The sequence below is a fragment of the Triticum urartu genome, chromosome 2, assembly GCF_003073215.2.
Source record: "Triticum urartu cultivar G1812 chromosome 2, Tu2.1, whole genome shotgun sequence".
NCBI classification, from domain to species: Eukaryota; Viridiplantae; Streptophyta; class Magnoliopsida; order Poales; family Poaceae; genus Triticum; species Triticum urartu.
The window spans coordinates 187,466,259-187,485,306 of record NC_053023.1 but is presented as its reverse complement, the minus strand read 5'-3'; the positions used below and the strand labels follow the sequence as shown (position 1 = coordinate 187,485,306).

General features: G+C 45.0%; 1 protein-coding gene across 1 annotated transcript; it reads left to right on the top strand.

The window, feature by feature from the left end:
• The first annotated feature begins 14,263 nt into the window (after positions 1 to 14,263).
• On the top strand, positions 14,264 to 14,991 carry LOC125541378 (cleavage stimulating factor 64-like). The gene has a single exon (XM_048704806.1). The coding sequence runs from the start codon at positions 14,288 to 14,290 to the stop codon at positions 14,978 to 14,980; it is 693 nt and encodes a 230-aa protein (XP_048560763.1). The 5' UTR covers positions 14,264 to 14,287; the 3' UTR covers positions 14,981 to 14,991.
• Positions 14,992 to 19,048: the final 4,057 nt, after the last annotated feature.

Genomic DNA, 19,048 nt, shown 5'->3' with positions numbered 1-19,048 from the left:
ACTCTTAAAGTTATGGGATCTATGTGAAACATGTTCCATTGCTTTGTGACAATGAAAGTGCTATTAAGATTGCTCATAATCCCGTGCAACATTCTCGAACTAAGCATATTGAAGTTCGTCATCATTTCATTCGAGATCATGTTGCTAAAGGGGACATTGATCTTAAGCATGTTCATACCGATAAGCAATTGGCGGATATATTCACCAAGCCGCTTGATGAGAAAGTATTTTGCCGTTTGAGAGGTGAATTGAATATCATTGATGCTTTGAACTTGGAGTAGAAACTCCATTTGGATACATGCAAGGCACGAGCCTTTGACTAATCCTTGATATTTCTCTTATGATGATGACCATATGTCTTGGATACATACTTGCACCCTTGCATGCTATCAAACCCTTGTAGATACTTGGATGAATCTAAATCTATGAGATTGCAAATCACTCACATCTTGAGCAATCTCTACATCACCAAGTCTCTACAATATGGTGGTTGAAGACAAGGAAGCATGAATCCCTTTCAACATATCCTTTGACAAAATCTTTATATCAAATTTCATGATTGTCATTTTGGATACACAAGTGCTTTTCCTTGCAAGACTAACCCATGTAGGTAGATGAACTCAAACTACAAGTGGTGCTCCCAACTCATTGATGAGCTACATCAACCTTGAGCATCCCACACAAGTTCAACTACATGATCAAGATCAACACCACCACCCAAGGTATGATATTCCATCTTAGAGAAGTTTTACTCCAAGACATGGGCCAAAGCAGCTCAACAAGATGCGAATACATCAAAATGCTTAAACGAAAAATGGTAACCCCATTTTGAGCTTAAATGATGAGTATGACCTACGACCAAGTGTTCTCACTTGACTCCTCAGTCAATATACTCTAACATAGGTGACTTTGTCGCCGACCAATTCTAGATGAAGTTCTCTAGTGTTGCTCTGTGTTCTTGCATTTGTCTCGTGCATATTTGTTCCCTTTCTTTAATAAAAAAACTTCATCTAGATTTCTTTATTTCCTCTGTTATGTTATGCATTCTTTGCATCCAATTCAATGCAAATCCTTCAGTTAATTCCTTGAAAATCTTTATGAGATTCTATTTGCCTAGTGAGCTGAGATGACAATTGGTCTCTCTCTGTGTTGAACTCGGATACACCGGTCTGTCTCTTTCGGTCAAACCGAATCACCCCGATGCCACCGAAGAAACCAACTCGGTGTTACCGATTTCAGTGCTGAGAAGACACTTTGGCATTTGCATCCTGCATATGTGTTCCAGCTTCACTCAATGATTCTTGTCCTCTACCTGCATCACATTCTATATGTTGCTTTGTTATGTGACTCAAGGACCAAACCTATTCGACTCACACTCCAGAAGATCCCTTCTTGGAAATTGATGTCAAAGGGGGAGAGAGAGATCACATCAAAGCTTAATCACATCAAAGGGGGAGAATGCTTAATCACATCAAAGAGAGAAAGGCCCGAGATGATTGGTATTCAAGAGGAGAGAAGTCACATGTCTTTAAGAGGGGAAATGCATGTTAGTTTGTGTTATGATTATTGTGCTCTGACCCCCCCTATATTGTCCCATTATCCATATAAGATTCAGGGGGAGAAAGACTTCTAAGTGAAGAAAATCTTTGAATTCATTACATTTACCTTTGGGGACATGTCTATATCCAATAGAGTACCTAGTACTCACTCTCTACATGTCATCTCAATCTTGGTACTCTTCTGGTTTACTGTTTGCTCTGTTTAGTAGATGTTTCTGTGTTATCTAATCTTGTTTACTCAGTTTCATCTCTTTCAAAGCTAGCCCAAGACCACGAGGTAAGTATATGCATCACACTCATGTGCATGATGATCTCTTGCTGATGTACATATTGTTTGCAAGAAGGACTCATGAACATGAAGGTATATTTCCTATATCTATATCATTTGCTCTGATGCATATAGCCAAGATACATGTAACTCATTGCTTGCTCTATCATGCTTATGCATTCACATGCTCCTATATTCCATATTTACAAGGATGGATACATGTAGGGGGAGCCTATGAATGTTACATGTTCTTCCAAAGCTTTACTTGTTATTCTTCATATCTTTATCTAAAGCTTTGATGTATGTTGTCATCAATTACCAAAAAGGAGGAGATTGAAAGCACAAGTGCTTCCTGGGTGATTTTGGTAATTAATGTCAATATGTCTCTTGTTGGACTAATATTTTCATCTAGTATATTTCTGATGAGTTCAACAGTGGAGTGGCTTGGACAAGAGGATGTGGAACCCCTTCAATATGCTAAGGACAAAGATTGCCTCAAGCTCAAGACTCTACATTTTCATTTTAGTGATCCAAGATCACATTGAGTCCATAGAAAAAGCCAATACTATTAAAAGGGGATGAGGTGTTGCTTAATGGCTTGCTTGCTCAAAATGCTTAGTGATATGCTCCAAAAGCCATCAACCACTTTCTCATTTCCACATATGTCCCAAACCAAAAGTCAAATTCGGCCCCACCGATTTGATCTATCCAGCGCCACCGAGTTCACTTGACATAGCTACTGCCAGAAAATCTAATCAGTTCGGTCTCAACGATGGGATCTTGGTCTCACCGAGATGGTTTTGCAAACTCTCTGTTACCTGTTGCAATAATTTCGGTCTCACCGTGATATGGAATCGGTCGCACCAAGTTTGCTTGACCAACTCTCTGTTTTGCTTATTACCAAAATCGGTCTCACCGAGTTTGTGTAATCGGTCAAACCAAGTTGAGGTTTTACCCTAATCCTAGCACATCGGTCCCACCGAAAATCCTAACATTCACATTTTGAACTAAATCGGGCCGGCCGAGTTTCATGATTCGGTCCCACCGAGTTTGGTGAAATGTGTGTAACAGTTAGATTTTGAGTGGAGGCTATAAATACCCCTCCACCCACCTTCATTCGTGGAGAGAGCCATCAGAACGTGCCTACACTTTCAGCATACATTTTCTGAGAAAGAACCACCTACTCATGTGTTGAGACCAAAATATTCCATTCCAACCATAAGAATCTTGATCTCTAGCCTTCCCCAATTTCCTTTCCACTCAAATCATCTTTCCACCAAATTCAAATTTGTGTGAGAGAGTTGAGTGTTGGGGAGACTATCCTTGGAAGCACAAGAGTAAGGAGTTCATCATCAACACACCATTTATTATAATTGGAGAGTGGTGTCTCCTAGATTGGTTAGGTGTTATTTGGGAGCCTCCTTCAAGATTGTGGAGTTGAACCAAGGAGTTTGTACGGGCAAGGAGATCGCCTACTTCGTGAAGATCTACCCAAGTGAGGCAAGTCCTTCGTGGGCGATGGATATGATGAGATAAACAAGGTTGCTTCTTCATGGACCCTTCGTGGGTGCAGCCCTTCGTGGACTCGCGCAACCGTTACCCTTCGTGGGTTAAAGTCTCCATCAACGTGGATGTACAATAGCACCACCTATCGAAACCACGCCAAAAATCTTCGTGTCTCCAATTGCGTTTGCATACTCCAATCCCATCCCTTTACATTCTTGCAACTTGCACGCTTTACTTTCCGCTGCTCATATACTCTTGCCATGCTTGCTTGAAATATATTGTGAATGTTTAAACTTGTGCTAAAACTCCACCTTAACTTGAAGAATTTAAAAAGCTATTACTTTACTTTGTTGACGGTCTAATCACCCCCCCTCTAGACACCTCTTCTCGATCGTACAACCATGCCTCTCGCGGAAGCAAAACCGTGACTCTCCCGAAAGGAAAGAAAAATAGAAAACATGTTTTTTCGTTTCCAAGAGGCACGGCCTCTCGCGGAAACAAAACCGTGACTCTCCCGAAAGGAAAGAAAAACAGAAAACATGTTTTTTTCGTTTTCGAGAGGCACGACCGTGACTCTCACGAAAGCACAACCGTGCCTATCGTGAAAGCAAAACCATGACTCTCCCGAAAGGAAGAAAAAAATAGAAAACATGTTTTTTTCGTTTCCAAGAGGCATGACCGTGACTCTCGCTAAAGCACAATCGTGCCTCTCGTGTAAGCAAAACCGTGACTCGCGAAAGGGAAAAAATAGAAAACGCGTTTGTTTCATTTCCGAGAGGCACGATCGTGACTCTCACGAGAACAAAACCGTGCCTCTCGTGGAAGCAAAACCGTGACTCTAGCGAAAGGAAAAAAATGTGTTTTTTGCGCAAAAATAAGATCGGTTTTTTTTATCGAAAAACTAAGGAAGACCGGTGAAAAACCAAAACATCGAAACCCCCCGAAAAAAACCCGTTTAAAAAGCCGAAAACGCGTGCGGACAAATAAAAAACAAAATCTGAAGAGAGCGTCCAGAGCGTGACACATAGCGAACGGCTGCAGCGGCCGGTAGAGATACGTACGTATACGTAGCTTCTACCTCATATTTGTATAGACATACATACATCGTAGAGGCAAAGCTACGCGTAGGAAAGCATAATACATGTTGGATGGTTAGAGAGACTGTGGTATTCCCAGTCATCAGGATTTAAATCCTGGTGCTCGCATTTATTTCTGGATTTATTTTAGTATTTTCGATCAATCTTTCTGAGGTGCTTATACGGATAGGGTATGCGTGTGTGTGTTTATAGAGGGGTGAGTGTATGCGCATGTATATGAATGCTTGTGTCTGTACTGATGTTAAAAAAAGAAAAACATAATACATCTTTTTTAGGTCACTTTTTTAGGGGTTTTTGAGGTCGCGTATACATCTTCTTTCCTTTTTGTTTTCCTTTGAGAGGAGGCCAGTACGTGTATATGGGCTGCTGGAATTTTAAGCGGGCCTGATCCATCTATTTGCCTATTGCCGCCTGTAGTTCTTAACAATAACAAAGAGAGGCGAAATGGCTTCCGGACTAATCTGAACTGATCTAAAAAAGGAGCTCCCCCGCTCCTGCCCATAAATAGTAAAATAAAAAAATACTAGAAAAAACTGTTTTTTTTCAAGTAAGATGTTTGAGTGTGTGAGATTCGTGCCAATATTCAGCGTGTTTGAACATCTGAGTGCTCTCAGTAAAAAATACAAAATCAAGGTGTGAGTGAAAAATCTATTGTTCGTGAACTGTTTGGACCGTTTTTTTGCTGAGCTACTCAGATGTCCGAATATGTTGAAAATTGGTGAGGACCTTAGACACTCAAACATCTCATATGAAAAAAAACTAATATTTAAAAGAAGTCTAGTAAATTTTTAATTTTACTGTTCACCAAGATCAGATGAGCTTGGGGTGCATAAATGAATATTCGCAAAAGTGTTCATATGTTCTCAGAAGAAAAAAATGTTTCGCTCGATCTAGGTCAATAAGATACAAGGTTCCATTATATCGTACTCATGCTCGGAGTAGCGCGCCCCCATGCCGCCATTGTCGTCACATCTCGCTTCCTCCTGCACCGCATTGCATATGTTGTTGGTGGCAGTCGTAACATCTCCCTGCAGCATGACCAACACGATGATGCCTCAAGAAAAGAGTACATTTAAAACTTTAGAAAATAAAGATCTCAGTGTAGCTTAGGGAGCTAAAAAGTTTTTTTTGAACCCAACACCGTAGAACAATGGTTCTACGATAAATATATTAAAAAATAGTACAAGCCCCGGGGTAGAAGTTTGGCTAAAGGATTAGCCAATGCCTGCTCTAGGTTTGGAGTTCATCATTACAAGTTATGGTCCATCCACTGAGTGAATCTAAGTTTAAAATTTTTCTTAATCTTGTGTCTGAGAAGCTTTAAATCTTGCTTAAGATGAAGTCTCCAGGATTGGACAGACTGCTGGATTGCCCTGAATACTTTTCCATTTCTCTGAATCCATATGTTCCAGCATCCTAGAATGATGATCTCTGCTACAAACTGCTTTGGTAAGTGGCTTATAGCCAGGGTGGTGTCCTCATAAACTGATGTACCTCTCTGCCTATTGGGGATCAAGGAGTTCCAACACTCTCGAGCAAAGTTACAGTCCCAAAGCAAATGCATGGTGGTCTCTTCTGCATGTTGGTTACAATTTGGGCAGAAAATGTCATCAAGTTGCATGCCTTTTTTGAGTAAGTGAGTCCTGGTGTTGATTCTACAATGTGCAACTAGCCAGAAGAAGATTTTATGTTTAAGTCTACTGGAGCTGCTCCAAATGATGTTAAAAAAGGGATGTTCTTCTTTGTGCTCCAACATCTAATTGTAAATGTGAATTGCTATGGGCTTACCAACAGCCCCAATAATGCTCCAGTTATCCTTTTTGTGTGGGTATAGGTGAAGGAAATATGCCCTAGAGGCAATAATAAAGTTATTATTTATATTTCCTTATATCATGATAAATGTTTATTATTCATGCTAGAATTGTATTAATCAAAAACTTAGTACATTTGTGAATACATAGACAAACAGAGTGTCCCTAATATGCCTCTACTAGACTAGCTCGTTAATCACAGATGGTTAAGTTTCCTAGCCATAGACATGTGTTGTCATTTGATGAACGGGATCACATCATTAGAGAACGATGTGATGGACAAGATCCATCCGTTAGCTTAGCACTATGATCGTTTAGTTTATTGATATTGCTTTCTTCATGACTTATACATGTTCCTCTGACTATGAGATTATGCACCTCCTGAATACCGAAGGAACACTTAGTGTGCTATCAAAGGTCACAACGTAACTGGATGATTATAAAGATGCTCTACAGGTGTCTCCGATGGCATTTGTTGAGTTGGCATAGAGCGAGATTAGGATTTGTCACTCCGATTGTCGGAGAGGTATCTCTGGGCCCTCTCGGTAATGCACATCACTATAAGCCTTGCAAGCAATATGACTAATAAAGTTAGTTGCAGGACGATGCATTACGGAACGAGTAAAGAGACTTGCCGGTAACGATATTGAACTAGGTATGATGATACCGACGATCGAATCTCGGGCAAGTAACATACCGATGACAAAGGGAACAACGTATGTTCTTATGCGGTTTGACCGATAAAGATATTCGTAGAATATGTAGGAGCCAATATGAGCATCCAGGTTCCGCTATTGGTTATTGACCGGAGATGTGTCTCGGTCATGTCTACATAGTTATCGAACCCGTAGGGTCCGCACGCTTAACGTTTGATGACGATGTGTATTACGAGTTATGTGATTTGATGTACCGAAGGTTGTTTGGAGTCCCGAATGAGATCACGGACATGACGAGGAGTCTCGAAATGGACGATACGTAAAGCTCGATATATTGGAAGGCTATATTCGGACATCGGAAAGGTTCCGAGTGATTCAGATATTTTTTGGAGTACCGGAGAGTTACAGGAATTCGCCGGGGGAAGTAGTGGGCCTTAATGGGCCATACGGGAAAGGAGAGAAGGGCCTCAAAGGGTGGCCACCCCCCATGGGCTAGTCCGAATTGTACTAGGAGGGGGTGGCTCCCCCCTCCTTCCTTCTCCCCTCTTCCTCCTTCCTTCTTCTCCTACTTGGACTAGGAAAGGGGGAAACCTACTCCTACTAGGAGTAGGAATCCCCCCCTTGGGCGCGCCCCTTGTGGCCGGCCCTCCTCCTCCCCCTCCCCTCCTTTATATACGAGGGAGGGGGCACCCCATAGACACACAAGTTAATCTTTAGACATGTGCGGTGCCCCCCTCCACAGTTTTCCACCTCGGTCATATTGTCGTAGTGCTTAGGCGAAGCCCTGCGTCGGTAACTTCATCATCACCGTCACCACGCCACTGTGCTGATGAAACTCTCCCTCGGCCTCAAGTGGATCAAGAGTTCGAGGAACGTCACTGAGCTGAACATGTGCAGATCGTGGAGGTGTCGTGCGTTCGGTACTTGGATCGGTTGGATCACGAAGACTTTCAACTACATCAACCGCGTTACTAAACGCTTCCGCTTTCGGTCTACGAGGGTACGTGGACACACTCTCCCCGCTCGTTGCTATGCTTCTCCTAGATAGATCTTGCGTGATCGTAGGAAAATTTTGAAATTCTACGTTCCCCAACAATAGGATGGGAGCAAGATCTTGTAACTGGTTGAATTGCTCATAGGATTCAATGGATAAGGGCAGATGAAAGTGCTCAGTCCAATCATGTTCATAAAAAAAATCCTACACTGTTTGCTCCTCATTAACTGCAAAAGAATGAAGATGTGGAAGTGTAATTTGCAGAGCCTGGTCATGCCATTTTTCCTTCCAGACCAGCACAGTTTGGCCAGAGCCTATTGAGCATTTGCTAATTTGCTTAAATATGTCTAAGAGTGCAATATGAGCTTTCCCCCAGAATGACCCTTCTGATTTTCCTCTTGGTGCTTCTGTATGATAGTATTTCTCCTAGACAAGATTGATCCATGGTATATCTTCTTTGTTGAGGAACTTGATGAGATTCTTTATAAGTAGGGCCTTACTGTGAAGATCTATATCTAGTATGCCCAGACCTCCCTGCTTTTTTGGTTGACATACTTTGGACCAAGCAATTAGAGTTGTCCCTCTGTCCTCCATACCAAATTTCCTCCATAGAAAGTTCCTCAAGTATTTGTTGATCTGTTCAATAACTCCCATGGGAAGTGCCAAAGTACACGTGAAGAAGATTGGTAATGCTGCAAATACAGATTTGATAAGTAACAAGCTTCCATTATAAGATAGCATGGTAGAGCAACCAGTAAGCCTTTTCTCAATTCTTTGCATCATTGGGTTGAAATCTTCAATTTTTGGTTTTGTTGTACCTAGAGGGAGGCCCAAATGGGTGAAGGGGAAATGTCCTTGTTGGCATCCCATGATATTGAGCAAGTTGCTGATATGAGGTTCAACCACATTGATTGGCACCATGAAGGATTTTTCATAGTTAACTTTGAGCCCAGTAAAGGCTGAATAGTGCAAAATGAGATTTTTAACTTGAGACCATTGTCTGGCATCAGCAGGCAACACTAAGATGGTGTCATCAGCATATTGGATAACAGGAAAATCTGGGCAAGCTTGTCTGTCAATAGGTGCATGAATCAAATTCTCTTGCATTGCCTCATTAAGCATTGGCTGAAGAAGATCAGCTGCAAGAACAAAAGGGAGTGGAGACACAGGGTCTCCTTGTCCGACTCCTTGTTTGCAATGAAAGAACTTGTCTGGTACTCCATTTAGCAGAACTTAAGATGTTCCTGAGGACATCAGCATTGTGATCCAATTTAACCATCTATCTCCAAACCCTATTGCTCTCAGAATTGCTATTATTGCTTTATGATTAAGCAGATCAAATATAAACCTGTATGTTTGATATGAATTTTCTACAATGTCCCAGGGGATAAAATATTATGCTAATTGACTGTAAACCAATTATTTGGACGTTCGTAAGCAATTCAACGACCATGTTGGAAAGAAACATGACGACAATATGGTGATTCAACTATTATTTTTATTCTGATAATCCCGATGGGAAAGATGCAAGACTGTTGAATCACTAGAAGGCCAAGTGACTTGGTCGTTTGCTCAGGAGGGAGGCACTCTCTTTGTTTGTTTGCTCGCTCAAGGATAGATCCATTTTTTACTTATCAGTGACAAGGTGGGTAAATACCCTTTAACTTCTAGGCAACATAAAACTGGTTGCTGGAGAAGCTCAAAAGGTTGGGGTAGACTAGCTGCACAAAATGCACAACCAGATTTTCTAGATTCTTGAGAAGTTGGTTTGCTGGAAATCTCCTTTGGTCCAAATTCTAGCTTTTAGAGTGAAAAATTGGCACCTGAAGCTGAACCAAACACGCCCCTAGAACTAGACAAAGGTAGATGGATTGTCCACAATGAAATAACTTTTCGGTAAGTAGAACACCAAATACATACTCTAGAATACAAGAGTATCTCAACATGTGATGTTATCAAATCATGAGGAACCGAGGAGAGTGCAGATCGAAAAGGTATTGGGGCAGCCAAACCCATGGGAATTACAGAAATAGACCGATGAGACATATTTTGACAGTCGAGTGTTTTTTTCACTTGAACACAAGAACAGCAGCAGCAACAACTATACGGCCGGCTAGGACATATAGGGTAATGCTTAAATTTGAGTGTGCACATTGAAAGTCTATTATGACGGGTTCACCCTGTAAATAGTTTGGCCATGTTTTGGCATCATTTTTCCAGTTTTAAGCACAATTGGTTTTGCAATATGTATAAATTGTAATTTCTCCACCCACGTGTTAAAGGAGTTATTTTTATTTATTAATTATTTCTAAGTATCAGCATAATTTTATACCCATGCCATGTCCATACGTTTTGTGGGTATGAATACCCATTGCTGATGGGTAAAATGTCTCATCTCACTAGTAGAAAAAGGGCCTTCAGTCCTGATTCATAAGGGCCTTTAGTCCCGGTTCTGGAACCGGGACTAAAGGGTCGGTACTAATGCCTATCCCTTTAGTCCCGGTTCAATCCAGAACCGGGACTAAAGGGCGCGGCCACGTGGAGCTCCACCTTTAGTCCCGGTTGGTAACACCAACCGGGACTAAAGGAAATTTTATGATTTTTTTGAATTTTTTTTGAAAATTCTTTTTGAATTTTTTTTATTTTCAAATTTCTGAATTATTTTAACCTCTAGTCTGTAATCATCACCCCTCATCACTTCTCAATTTATCCTCTAATCACCTCTCATCATTCCAAATCATCTAACTTCCCGAACGGTCACCCATCCTCCCACTCCCCCAGCCTGAGCACGCTTAACTTCCGGGTTCTATTCTCCCTCGCTCCAAGTCTGCACTTGTTGTTTTTCTGACAATACTAAGATGTCAATCCTATTAACCTTCAGGAATTTTGCATGAGCATGAAGTGACACATTTCATAGTTTTATTTTGAAACTATTGTTTTAAAAACAATAATTATTTGGTAACACTAATATTTCTTGAATAATTAGTTTGACCATTGTTTGACCACAGTTTGACCAGATTTGACCAAAATTGAAATTACAGAAACAATTATTTAGTAACACTAATATTCTAGAATAATTAGTTTGACCATTGTTTGACCACAGTTTGCCCACTGTTTGAATTTTTTTCGATTTTTTTCACTCTAGATCTTAAAAGCCCCGTAACTTTTTTCTATTAGGTTTTTGAGGATTTTGAAAATGTTTACCGGGGTTCCGCCAGTTAAATTCGGATGTAACTTTTCGAGTAGATGGTTTTTCATATAAAAAACTTTTTCATCCGAGTTAGTATGCAAAAGTTATGCCCATTTTTACAAATTTCAGAGAGATTTTGCAAATAAAGTCAAAATTCACATTTGCAAATTTTCCCAACAACTAGACCACATATCACATGGGAAACTTATTTTCTTTTATTTTTTTGACATTTCCATCATTTTCTTTTATTTTTTTTAAAACTGAAAAGGCGATCCACGGGGGGGGGGGGGGGGGGGGGGGGGGGGGGGGGGGTAGAGTTTGAAAATGGGACCTTTAGTACCGGTTCGTGGCACGAACCGGGACTAAAGGTCTCAACCCCATTAGTCCCGGTTCGTGCCTCAAACCGGGACTAAAGGTCTAATCTTTAGTCCCGGTTTGAGGCACGAACCGGGACCAATGGTTGTGGGCCAGGAGCGAGGCCCATTGGTTTCGGTTCATCCCACCAACCGGGACCAAAAGGTCCAGATGAACCGGAACCAATGGCCCACGTGGCCCGGCCGGCCCCCTGGGCTCACGAACCGGGACCAATGCCCCCATTGGTCCTGGTTCTGGACTGAACCGAGACTAATGGGCTGACCCGGCCTGGACCAAAGCCCTATTTTCTACTAGTGTCCATTCCTGCTATTTTCGGTTAGTATGCCCATGGATACCCATACCCATGGGCAAAACTGTCACCCTATTTTCAGGTGAAACAAATAATCTTTCTCATGTTCAAAAGTTCTAAAAAGGACGTGTGCCCTATGTCTACATGTAATTTTTCATGGAGAAAGAAAAGATTTGTCCTATGTGAAAAACATGTTTGGTGCTAAAAAAATGCTTTTTGGAGAACTAGTTTTTGTTTTTGTTTTCAAAGGCACAACACAAGCCTTCTCTTCTGGACACTTTGCAAAACGGAAATCTTATTTGGCGAACGTCAATCAGGTTGATTGTTCTCGTGAACGCCCTATCTCCCAACTGATTCGTTTGCAGGAATCCTGACGCGGGATCCAAGCCACGTCAGATTTCCAAACCAGTTCGCTATTAGAAAGAAGCTAGTGAACTAATTTTCAAAACACCAGAGCTATCGCATTGGCCAGCAGTGCGAGGGTGTGAATCCCAGTCTATCCCTTTTTCTTTCTTTTCACCACATGGCATTTTCTCTAGGAAAAATCAAGATGGCAGTTTATAAATTTTCAAACGACGTCGCATGGAATTTTTCATTTGTTATAAGAGATGATATTTTTTATCAAGAGACGACATTTTTATTTATTTAAGAGATGACATTTTTATTAAGAGATGTGAGTTTTATACTAAGAGATGACATTTTTATATTAATGGCATTTTTATTATTAATAGATGGCCGTTTGTTATTTTTAGATAGCATTTTTGTTTATTAAGAGATGGCAATTTTTATCAAGGCTTCTTCTTCTTCTTCTATCTTCTTCTTCTTGTTCTTCTTGTTCTTCTTCTTCTTCTTCTTCTTCTTCTTCTTCTTCTTCTGTGTTCACATGGCAACTCAAATTGTAGGTCCATGACAAGTTTTTTAACATCCATGGTTAATTCCTAATATTAGAGGACGATATTTTTTAAAAATTCAGAGCATGACATTTTTCAAATTTTAGTTTTTCTATGTGTTTTCATAAGGAAATGCTTTTTGGGGTTCATGGCATTTTTCTATACTTTTTAAATAAAATAACAATTAACTAGGCCTTTTCGGGTCAATGGGGGGTCCTCCCGGACTGCCACCTAGCGAATGATTTAAAGAATGACTGCGAGCTATGCATGAATTGTACAACTTCATGATCAAATGTTTTTTGGGGTTCATGGCATTTTTCTATATTGTTGCTTCGGACTCTTTGACAGTCATCAAGAATATAGAGACCGACTCAGGTGGTGTTAATGTTGCGGTGATCCAGGAAGTGATATCGAGGAAAATTGAAGTTTTCTGCTTGCTCCTCTATCTACGAATCCAGAGTAGAAATTTTGAGGCAAATAATTTAGCAAAGTTTATGGTTTCCCTAAGTTTTGGTAGACACATATGATTAGTTTCACGACATGACATTGTTTGGGACCCTGATAAATATCACATGTGTGTCGCGTACACATGGGAATTTTGAATATTTTTTATAGCAAATTTAGCAATGCGAAGATGACAACTCTAATTATCAAGCATGGCAACTTTTTGTTTTGGATTTGCGTTGTCTTTTCGGATAGCAACTTAGTTATAAAAAACGTTAGGACCAAAGTGTTTCGTGCCACGCGTATGACACGTCTTATTTAGGATCATTATTTGATGGGGTCCTCCCAGCGTATGGATGCCAAATATTGGGGTCCTTGCAAAGTTAGTGTCTCAAGGACACCGACTTATTGCGAACCGATGTGTGGTTGGATAGTCAGGAGGATAGTGCTATCTCCGGCCCATCAGGATTCAAGTCCTGGTGCTCGCATTTATTTTAGACTTATTTCAGCATTTTTGGCTATGCGTGTTCCGTGGGAGAAGATGTTTTCGTCGACTACAAGGCACTTACGATGACTTCGTAAAATCTCAAGATAATATGCCGGCTCAGTCGCTCGAAGTTACTCATAAGGATAGACTATGTGTGTGTGTGTTTATAAGAGCATCTCCAACAGACGCACAAAAATTTCTAAAATAGTTTTATCGCGACACTGTAGCACTTTTAGCGTGCCGGACCTAGATGCCAAAAACGCGCGCCACAAAAATACGCAGTGCAAATTGTGAAGCGTGCACAATTAGACGCCCCAAATTTGCACTTTCTGATAGTGCTTTTTAGCGTGTGCCTAAACCATTTTTTCGCGTAAACTATTTTACAGCTTTTATTGAAGCTGTCCGACATAAAAAAAACCTAAATTTTAATGTGCGAAACAGTTTTTATGCGTCTATTAGAGATGCTCTAAGGATGAGTGTATGCATGTTTAGACGAACACTTTGGTACTGTGTTCGGAAAAAAGACACCGACTTATTACGACGCGTCTCTAAGCCACGCGTCCCTGAACCGACTTACGACACGAGACGCGCTTCGTAAAGAAAAGAACGCCGAATCCGAGTCTTGAACGATGATGATTCGACTCCATATATTTCGCCAAAGCCTTGATCCAGCCCGTCTCGATCGCATTTGGCCGCCTCGATCTACTCAAGCTGCCAAATCATGGACAGCATCGCCGCTGCCGCCGGCAACTGTCGCTGCAGCCGCGTCGTCTACGTCGGCAACATCCCCTTCAAAGCCGAGGAGAAGGAGGTCCGCGACGCCTGCGAGCTCATCGGCCCCGTCCTCTCCTTCAACCTCGCCGCCGACGCCGACACGGGGAAGCGCAAGGGCTACGCCTTCGTCGAGTACGCCGACGACGCCACGGCACAGAGCGCGTGCCGCAACCTGCACGGCCACCGGCTGCTCAACCGCGAGCTGCGGGTCGGCCTGGCCGAAAGGGCCGGCGCGGCGCGCCGGAGGCGCCGGGGCGACCACGAGCCCGTCGGGATGGAGGACGCCATCCACGCCGCATCCCTCGTCAACGACCGCGGGCGCCTCGTCGTCGTGTCCTCCGTCACGCGGCACCTGGCGGGCGCGTCCAGGCACGAGCTGCGGGAAGCTTTGGAGACGTTCGAGACCTGCGGCCCCGAGAACTGCAAGGTACTCACGGAGTACGTCCCAGGGCTGGACATCGCCATGGAGATGGTGCAGCGCCTGCTCGACATGGCCGCCGCGGACGAGGCTGCCGGCGAGGCAAAGAGGAAGAAGCGGGCGAGCGCCTGTCCGCCGCCTGACGATCACGGCGCCAAACTAATGAAGCTCGAAGACGACGGGAAGGCTACGCCTGTGTCCGCTGGAGTTGCCTGCGTCTGAGAAGGAGAGATCGATGCTGCAGGAAGTGCGCCATCACGAGGAGTCTTTCCTTGCTTCCATGTACATGTACCTCATGGTGGACACGGTCCGGGCTGGTCCGGTCCCTAACCGAGCCGCCCTCTGGACCGGCCACTGGCGGACCGGACCGGACCGGACAGAGCATTGCTGCGGTTCACTTTTCAGGGACCGGACCGATGATGGTAAAGCTCGGGCCGGACCGAGAGGACCGCCCATGATGTGGTACGGCGACAGCGAGCGGCGGCGCATGGCGACGGTGGGAGATTACGGGGCACGGGAAGCAGACGAAGGAAAGGGAAAACAGCTGCGTGCCCATCATGAGCACGTTTAAGAGGTCGGGGAGGCCAGGTACGTGACGACGGCGACGAATGGAAGTGTTGTCGTGGAGGTGGCGGCCACGTAGTAGCCGGCGGAGGTCACCCCCGGCCCGCCTGACTTGGGGCAGCTGGAGTTCTTCATCAGGGAGGCCCCCGAGCGCATGAAGTTCAAGGGCGTATCTGTTTGTGGCGACACTAGTGCTCCGGAATTAATCTTGTTGCCTCATTGTTTCCTGTTTTTTAAGGGTGTTTCCTATTTTCTGTCGCGTTAATTCTGTTTGATTTTTTGAAAGTATCGCGTTAACTATGTTGAGTCGATAGGAGTCCACATTATCGAATCGTTGCATGTGCCATAACTATCCCTTTTAGAGTTTGCATGTTGCCTGTACATTTAGTCATACAAATTCTGATCCGCCACGAATCGATCTTTCTTTCGATGGCCCGGGTTAATTGGATCATGGGGAGGTGTAGGATGGCAGGACGCAGGAATGTATCCTATCGCGCCCATCTTTCTCGTTCTTTCTGTTTCTGCTCCGTTGAATTTAGGCAATAGATTCCTATTCCTAGGAAGTAAATTGTGGAGTAAATCGTGGAGATAACTGCTTCTCCAATAACGTGCAGTAAATCGTGGAGATAATTGTCTCTTCTCCTACCTCAAGCCATAGAATCCATCACCTCAGTTCTCTTGCGTCAGCTCATTCGGTCCATGCGAGTTAACCGAGCTAAGACCGGACCGGACCGGACCGGTCGATTTCCGGGCCGATATTCCCAGCTCGGACCGGCCAGTTTTTCCAACTGAATATATTACTGAAGGGACTGCCATGGCAGTGAGTATAGAATTACGTAGGCACGGTGCAACGTGCAGAGAGGTAGGAACGCCACGAGAAGACGTCCTCCTTGTCTTGTGAGCTCACAAGATGATGTGACCAAAGATCCAAAGCAGCAATGAGGTTCCTTAAGGTTATTACAGAGCATTGATCTATTGATCTAAAGACCATGTCATTTTGTGCTGTCCAAATCATCCAAAGCAAGGCCAGAAGGATCGAAGGCCATGCTTTGGTTTGGAGGTGAGAAGGGGTAGGAGTGTCCCATAGATCTGTAATGTCACTGGAGGTTGGGAGGAACCCGAGCCGTTGCCAAATTCTATTGGCAAGAGGGCATGTGATGAAGAGGTGGTTGGAGTCTTCGGTTGCCGTAGCACATCGAGGGCATATGTCTGAGTTGATGACATGCTTGCGTGCAAGGTTAACTCTAGTGCTGAGGCGGTCTTTGAAGAGTAACCATGCAAAAACTTTGAGCTTCCGAGGAACCTTGGCACTCCATATGAGAGGGGCCATGAGATCGTTGTCAGGCCTAGCCATGAGGACGCCATATGCATGCTTGGAGGAGAAGCAAGTGCCATGTCATAGAAACCATTGATCTTCCTCCGCCGACGGCACGAAGTCCTGCAAAATAGCCAGAAGCGACACAAGCTCTTGTTCTGCCGTTAGAGAGAGGCGATTACGAAGGTTAACTTCAATCGAATCGCAAAATGTTAGCCACTTTAACCAGCTGTAAAGTGGAGTGTGAGAATAGGTGGGGGAAGGTGATGGCGAGCGGTTGAGGGGTGAGCCACTTGTCTAGCCAAAAGTAGGTATGTGACCCGGTACTAGTGAGCACGAAGGAAATATTTTGGAGAGTAGTTATTTGCTGGGAGATGGTGCGGCATAGGAAGGAGGTTTGTGGTGGAGGGGATACTAAGGCGTTGGGATGTTGAAGATCAAGCCACTGGAGCCATGGTGTTTGGGCGGTGGAGAGAGTTTTAGCTGCAAATTTCATGAGTAGGCAGTTGTTTTGAACCGCAGAGACGACGGGGGCGATGTGAGCAGGGGAGGGAGGACGTGGTGAGGCGCGTTGAGAGAGTGGTGCAGAATCTCCGTCAGAGGAGCCAGATCTAAAGGGAGTGGCTCCATCTCCGTGGTGCCAGCAAGAAACCTCGACAACTTTGGCGATTTTGATTTCATTGATGGGTGAGAGTTGGATGATGATGCCAGGGGAGCAGGTTTGCCAGATTGGAGGAGCACAAGGGCGCGGACCAAGGTGTAGTCTATGCTGTGGAGACAAAAGTCATCGATGGCACATACATCTCCCAAAAAGGCAAGGGCGAAGCGTATGCCGTCCTCGTGCCAGAGTTCATGAGGGAATTCAGAAACCTCGACCTCAGCGAGGTCAGTGAAGATGGCGATAGAACGGTCGACGTGCTCGACCGGCTCAATGGTGACTACGTTGTCCTCGAACTCAATAGGACTATGGCTGACCACATCATTTCGTGCGCCGGGAGTGTGGAAGGTGAGGCAGGCAATCCCCCGCCATGAGCCGCCCATGATGAAGGAGGGGTTGCCGCAAATGTGTTGAATGGCTCTGCGGATGAGAGGGGTGGGATTGGGGTCAGGGTTTTGGAGGTGTGCGAAGGCGAAGAGGCGAGGGCAGTGGACTAGGCAGGGAGGGGCAGCGACTAGAGGCATGTCTCGGAAGGGCGGCAGCATGCCAGCCTCATGGAACGGCCGTGGCGGCTCATCCTCGATGTCGGTGTCGGAAACATGAGAGGGGGACCTAGTGTATTGGGAGGCGAGGAAGACGTCGGAGAGACGCGCTTGTAGTTCATGACTGTCAAATGGCGACGTGTGTGTGTGGGAAAGTTGGCTGATGAGGGTGATGTGGGAGTGGGCGGAGATGCAGAGGCGCGAGGCGGCGAGGGAGGAAGGGCGAGGGGACGCAGAGCGCAGTGAATGGCTCCGAGAGGATGATGGGGACGTCTCCGATCATGAGCGTGCGCGAGGCGCGGGCCGCCGTCGAGGAAGAGCCGGCGGAGTCCATGCTGCGAGTGCAGAACACAGGAATTAGGATGAGATGCGAAGGAATCGGGAAGAGGTGGGAAGAAGGGCCAGATTCGTCTATACCTGTAGTCTCGACTGCGGTGGCCGCACCACCAGCAGTGAGCACAGCAGATGGGGTCGCGGCAGGTCTCTACGCAATGGTCTAGGGCGAGGCACCGGAAGTAGCGACGCTTTTTGTGTTTGGGAGAAGGAGAGCGAGAGTGTGGATGAGTGGGGAGGAGGCGGCGAGGGGTTAAACAGGCGAGGTGCGAGGGAGGATGACTGCGGTCGAGAGGGGAGGAGAGGAGAGCATCTTTGTAGGATGGTGTCGTGTTGCTGTTGGAGCGCGTGGGTGACAAGGCCGCCGTCAGGGCGGCAGGGGCCATTGCGTGTGTCAGAGGGAGAGGGGGCGACGTGCTGGGGCGTGGTGACCGATCAGCCGAAGTAGGCTGGAGAGAGGGATTAGGCGTGATGATGAGGCCTAGATGCTGATCAGAGATGTCGTGGACGAGCTGTGTCGACAAGCCGGCGCATGCTCTCTCCAGATCGTCGGTTCCCAATGCAAGATTCTCCGTTGCCGTAGATGATGGGGCTGCGCGTGGGGGGACAGAGGGCGGCGCATCGGGGTCCGGATTAGACGCGGGGCGGGCAAGCGGTTCGTCCAGAAATGGCACAGACAAAGAGAGCGAGTGGGGTTCCTGGTGCGCGCGAGAACTACAGTCGCGTGCGGCGACTCTGGCACCGCGTACGGATCTTTTGCAAGATTTGGTGTGTTAGAGAGCGCCGCACGGTCATCATTATGCATGAGGTGGGATCCAGGCGCATGCGGGGCAGGACGAACGTGCGGCGAGCGTGCGACCGCAGGGGGCTGCTGTGGC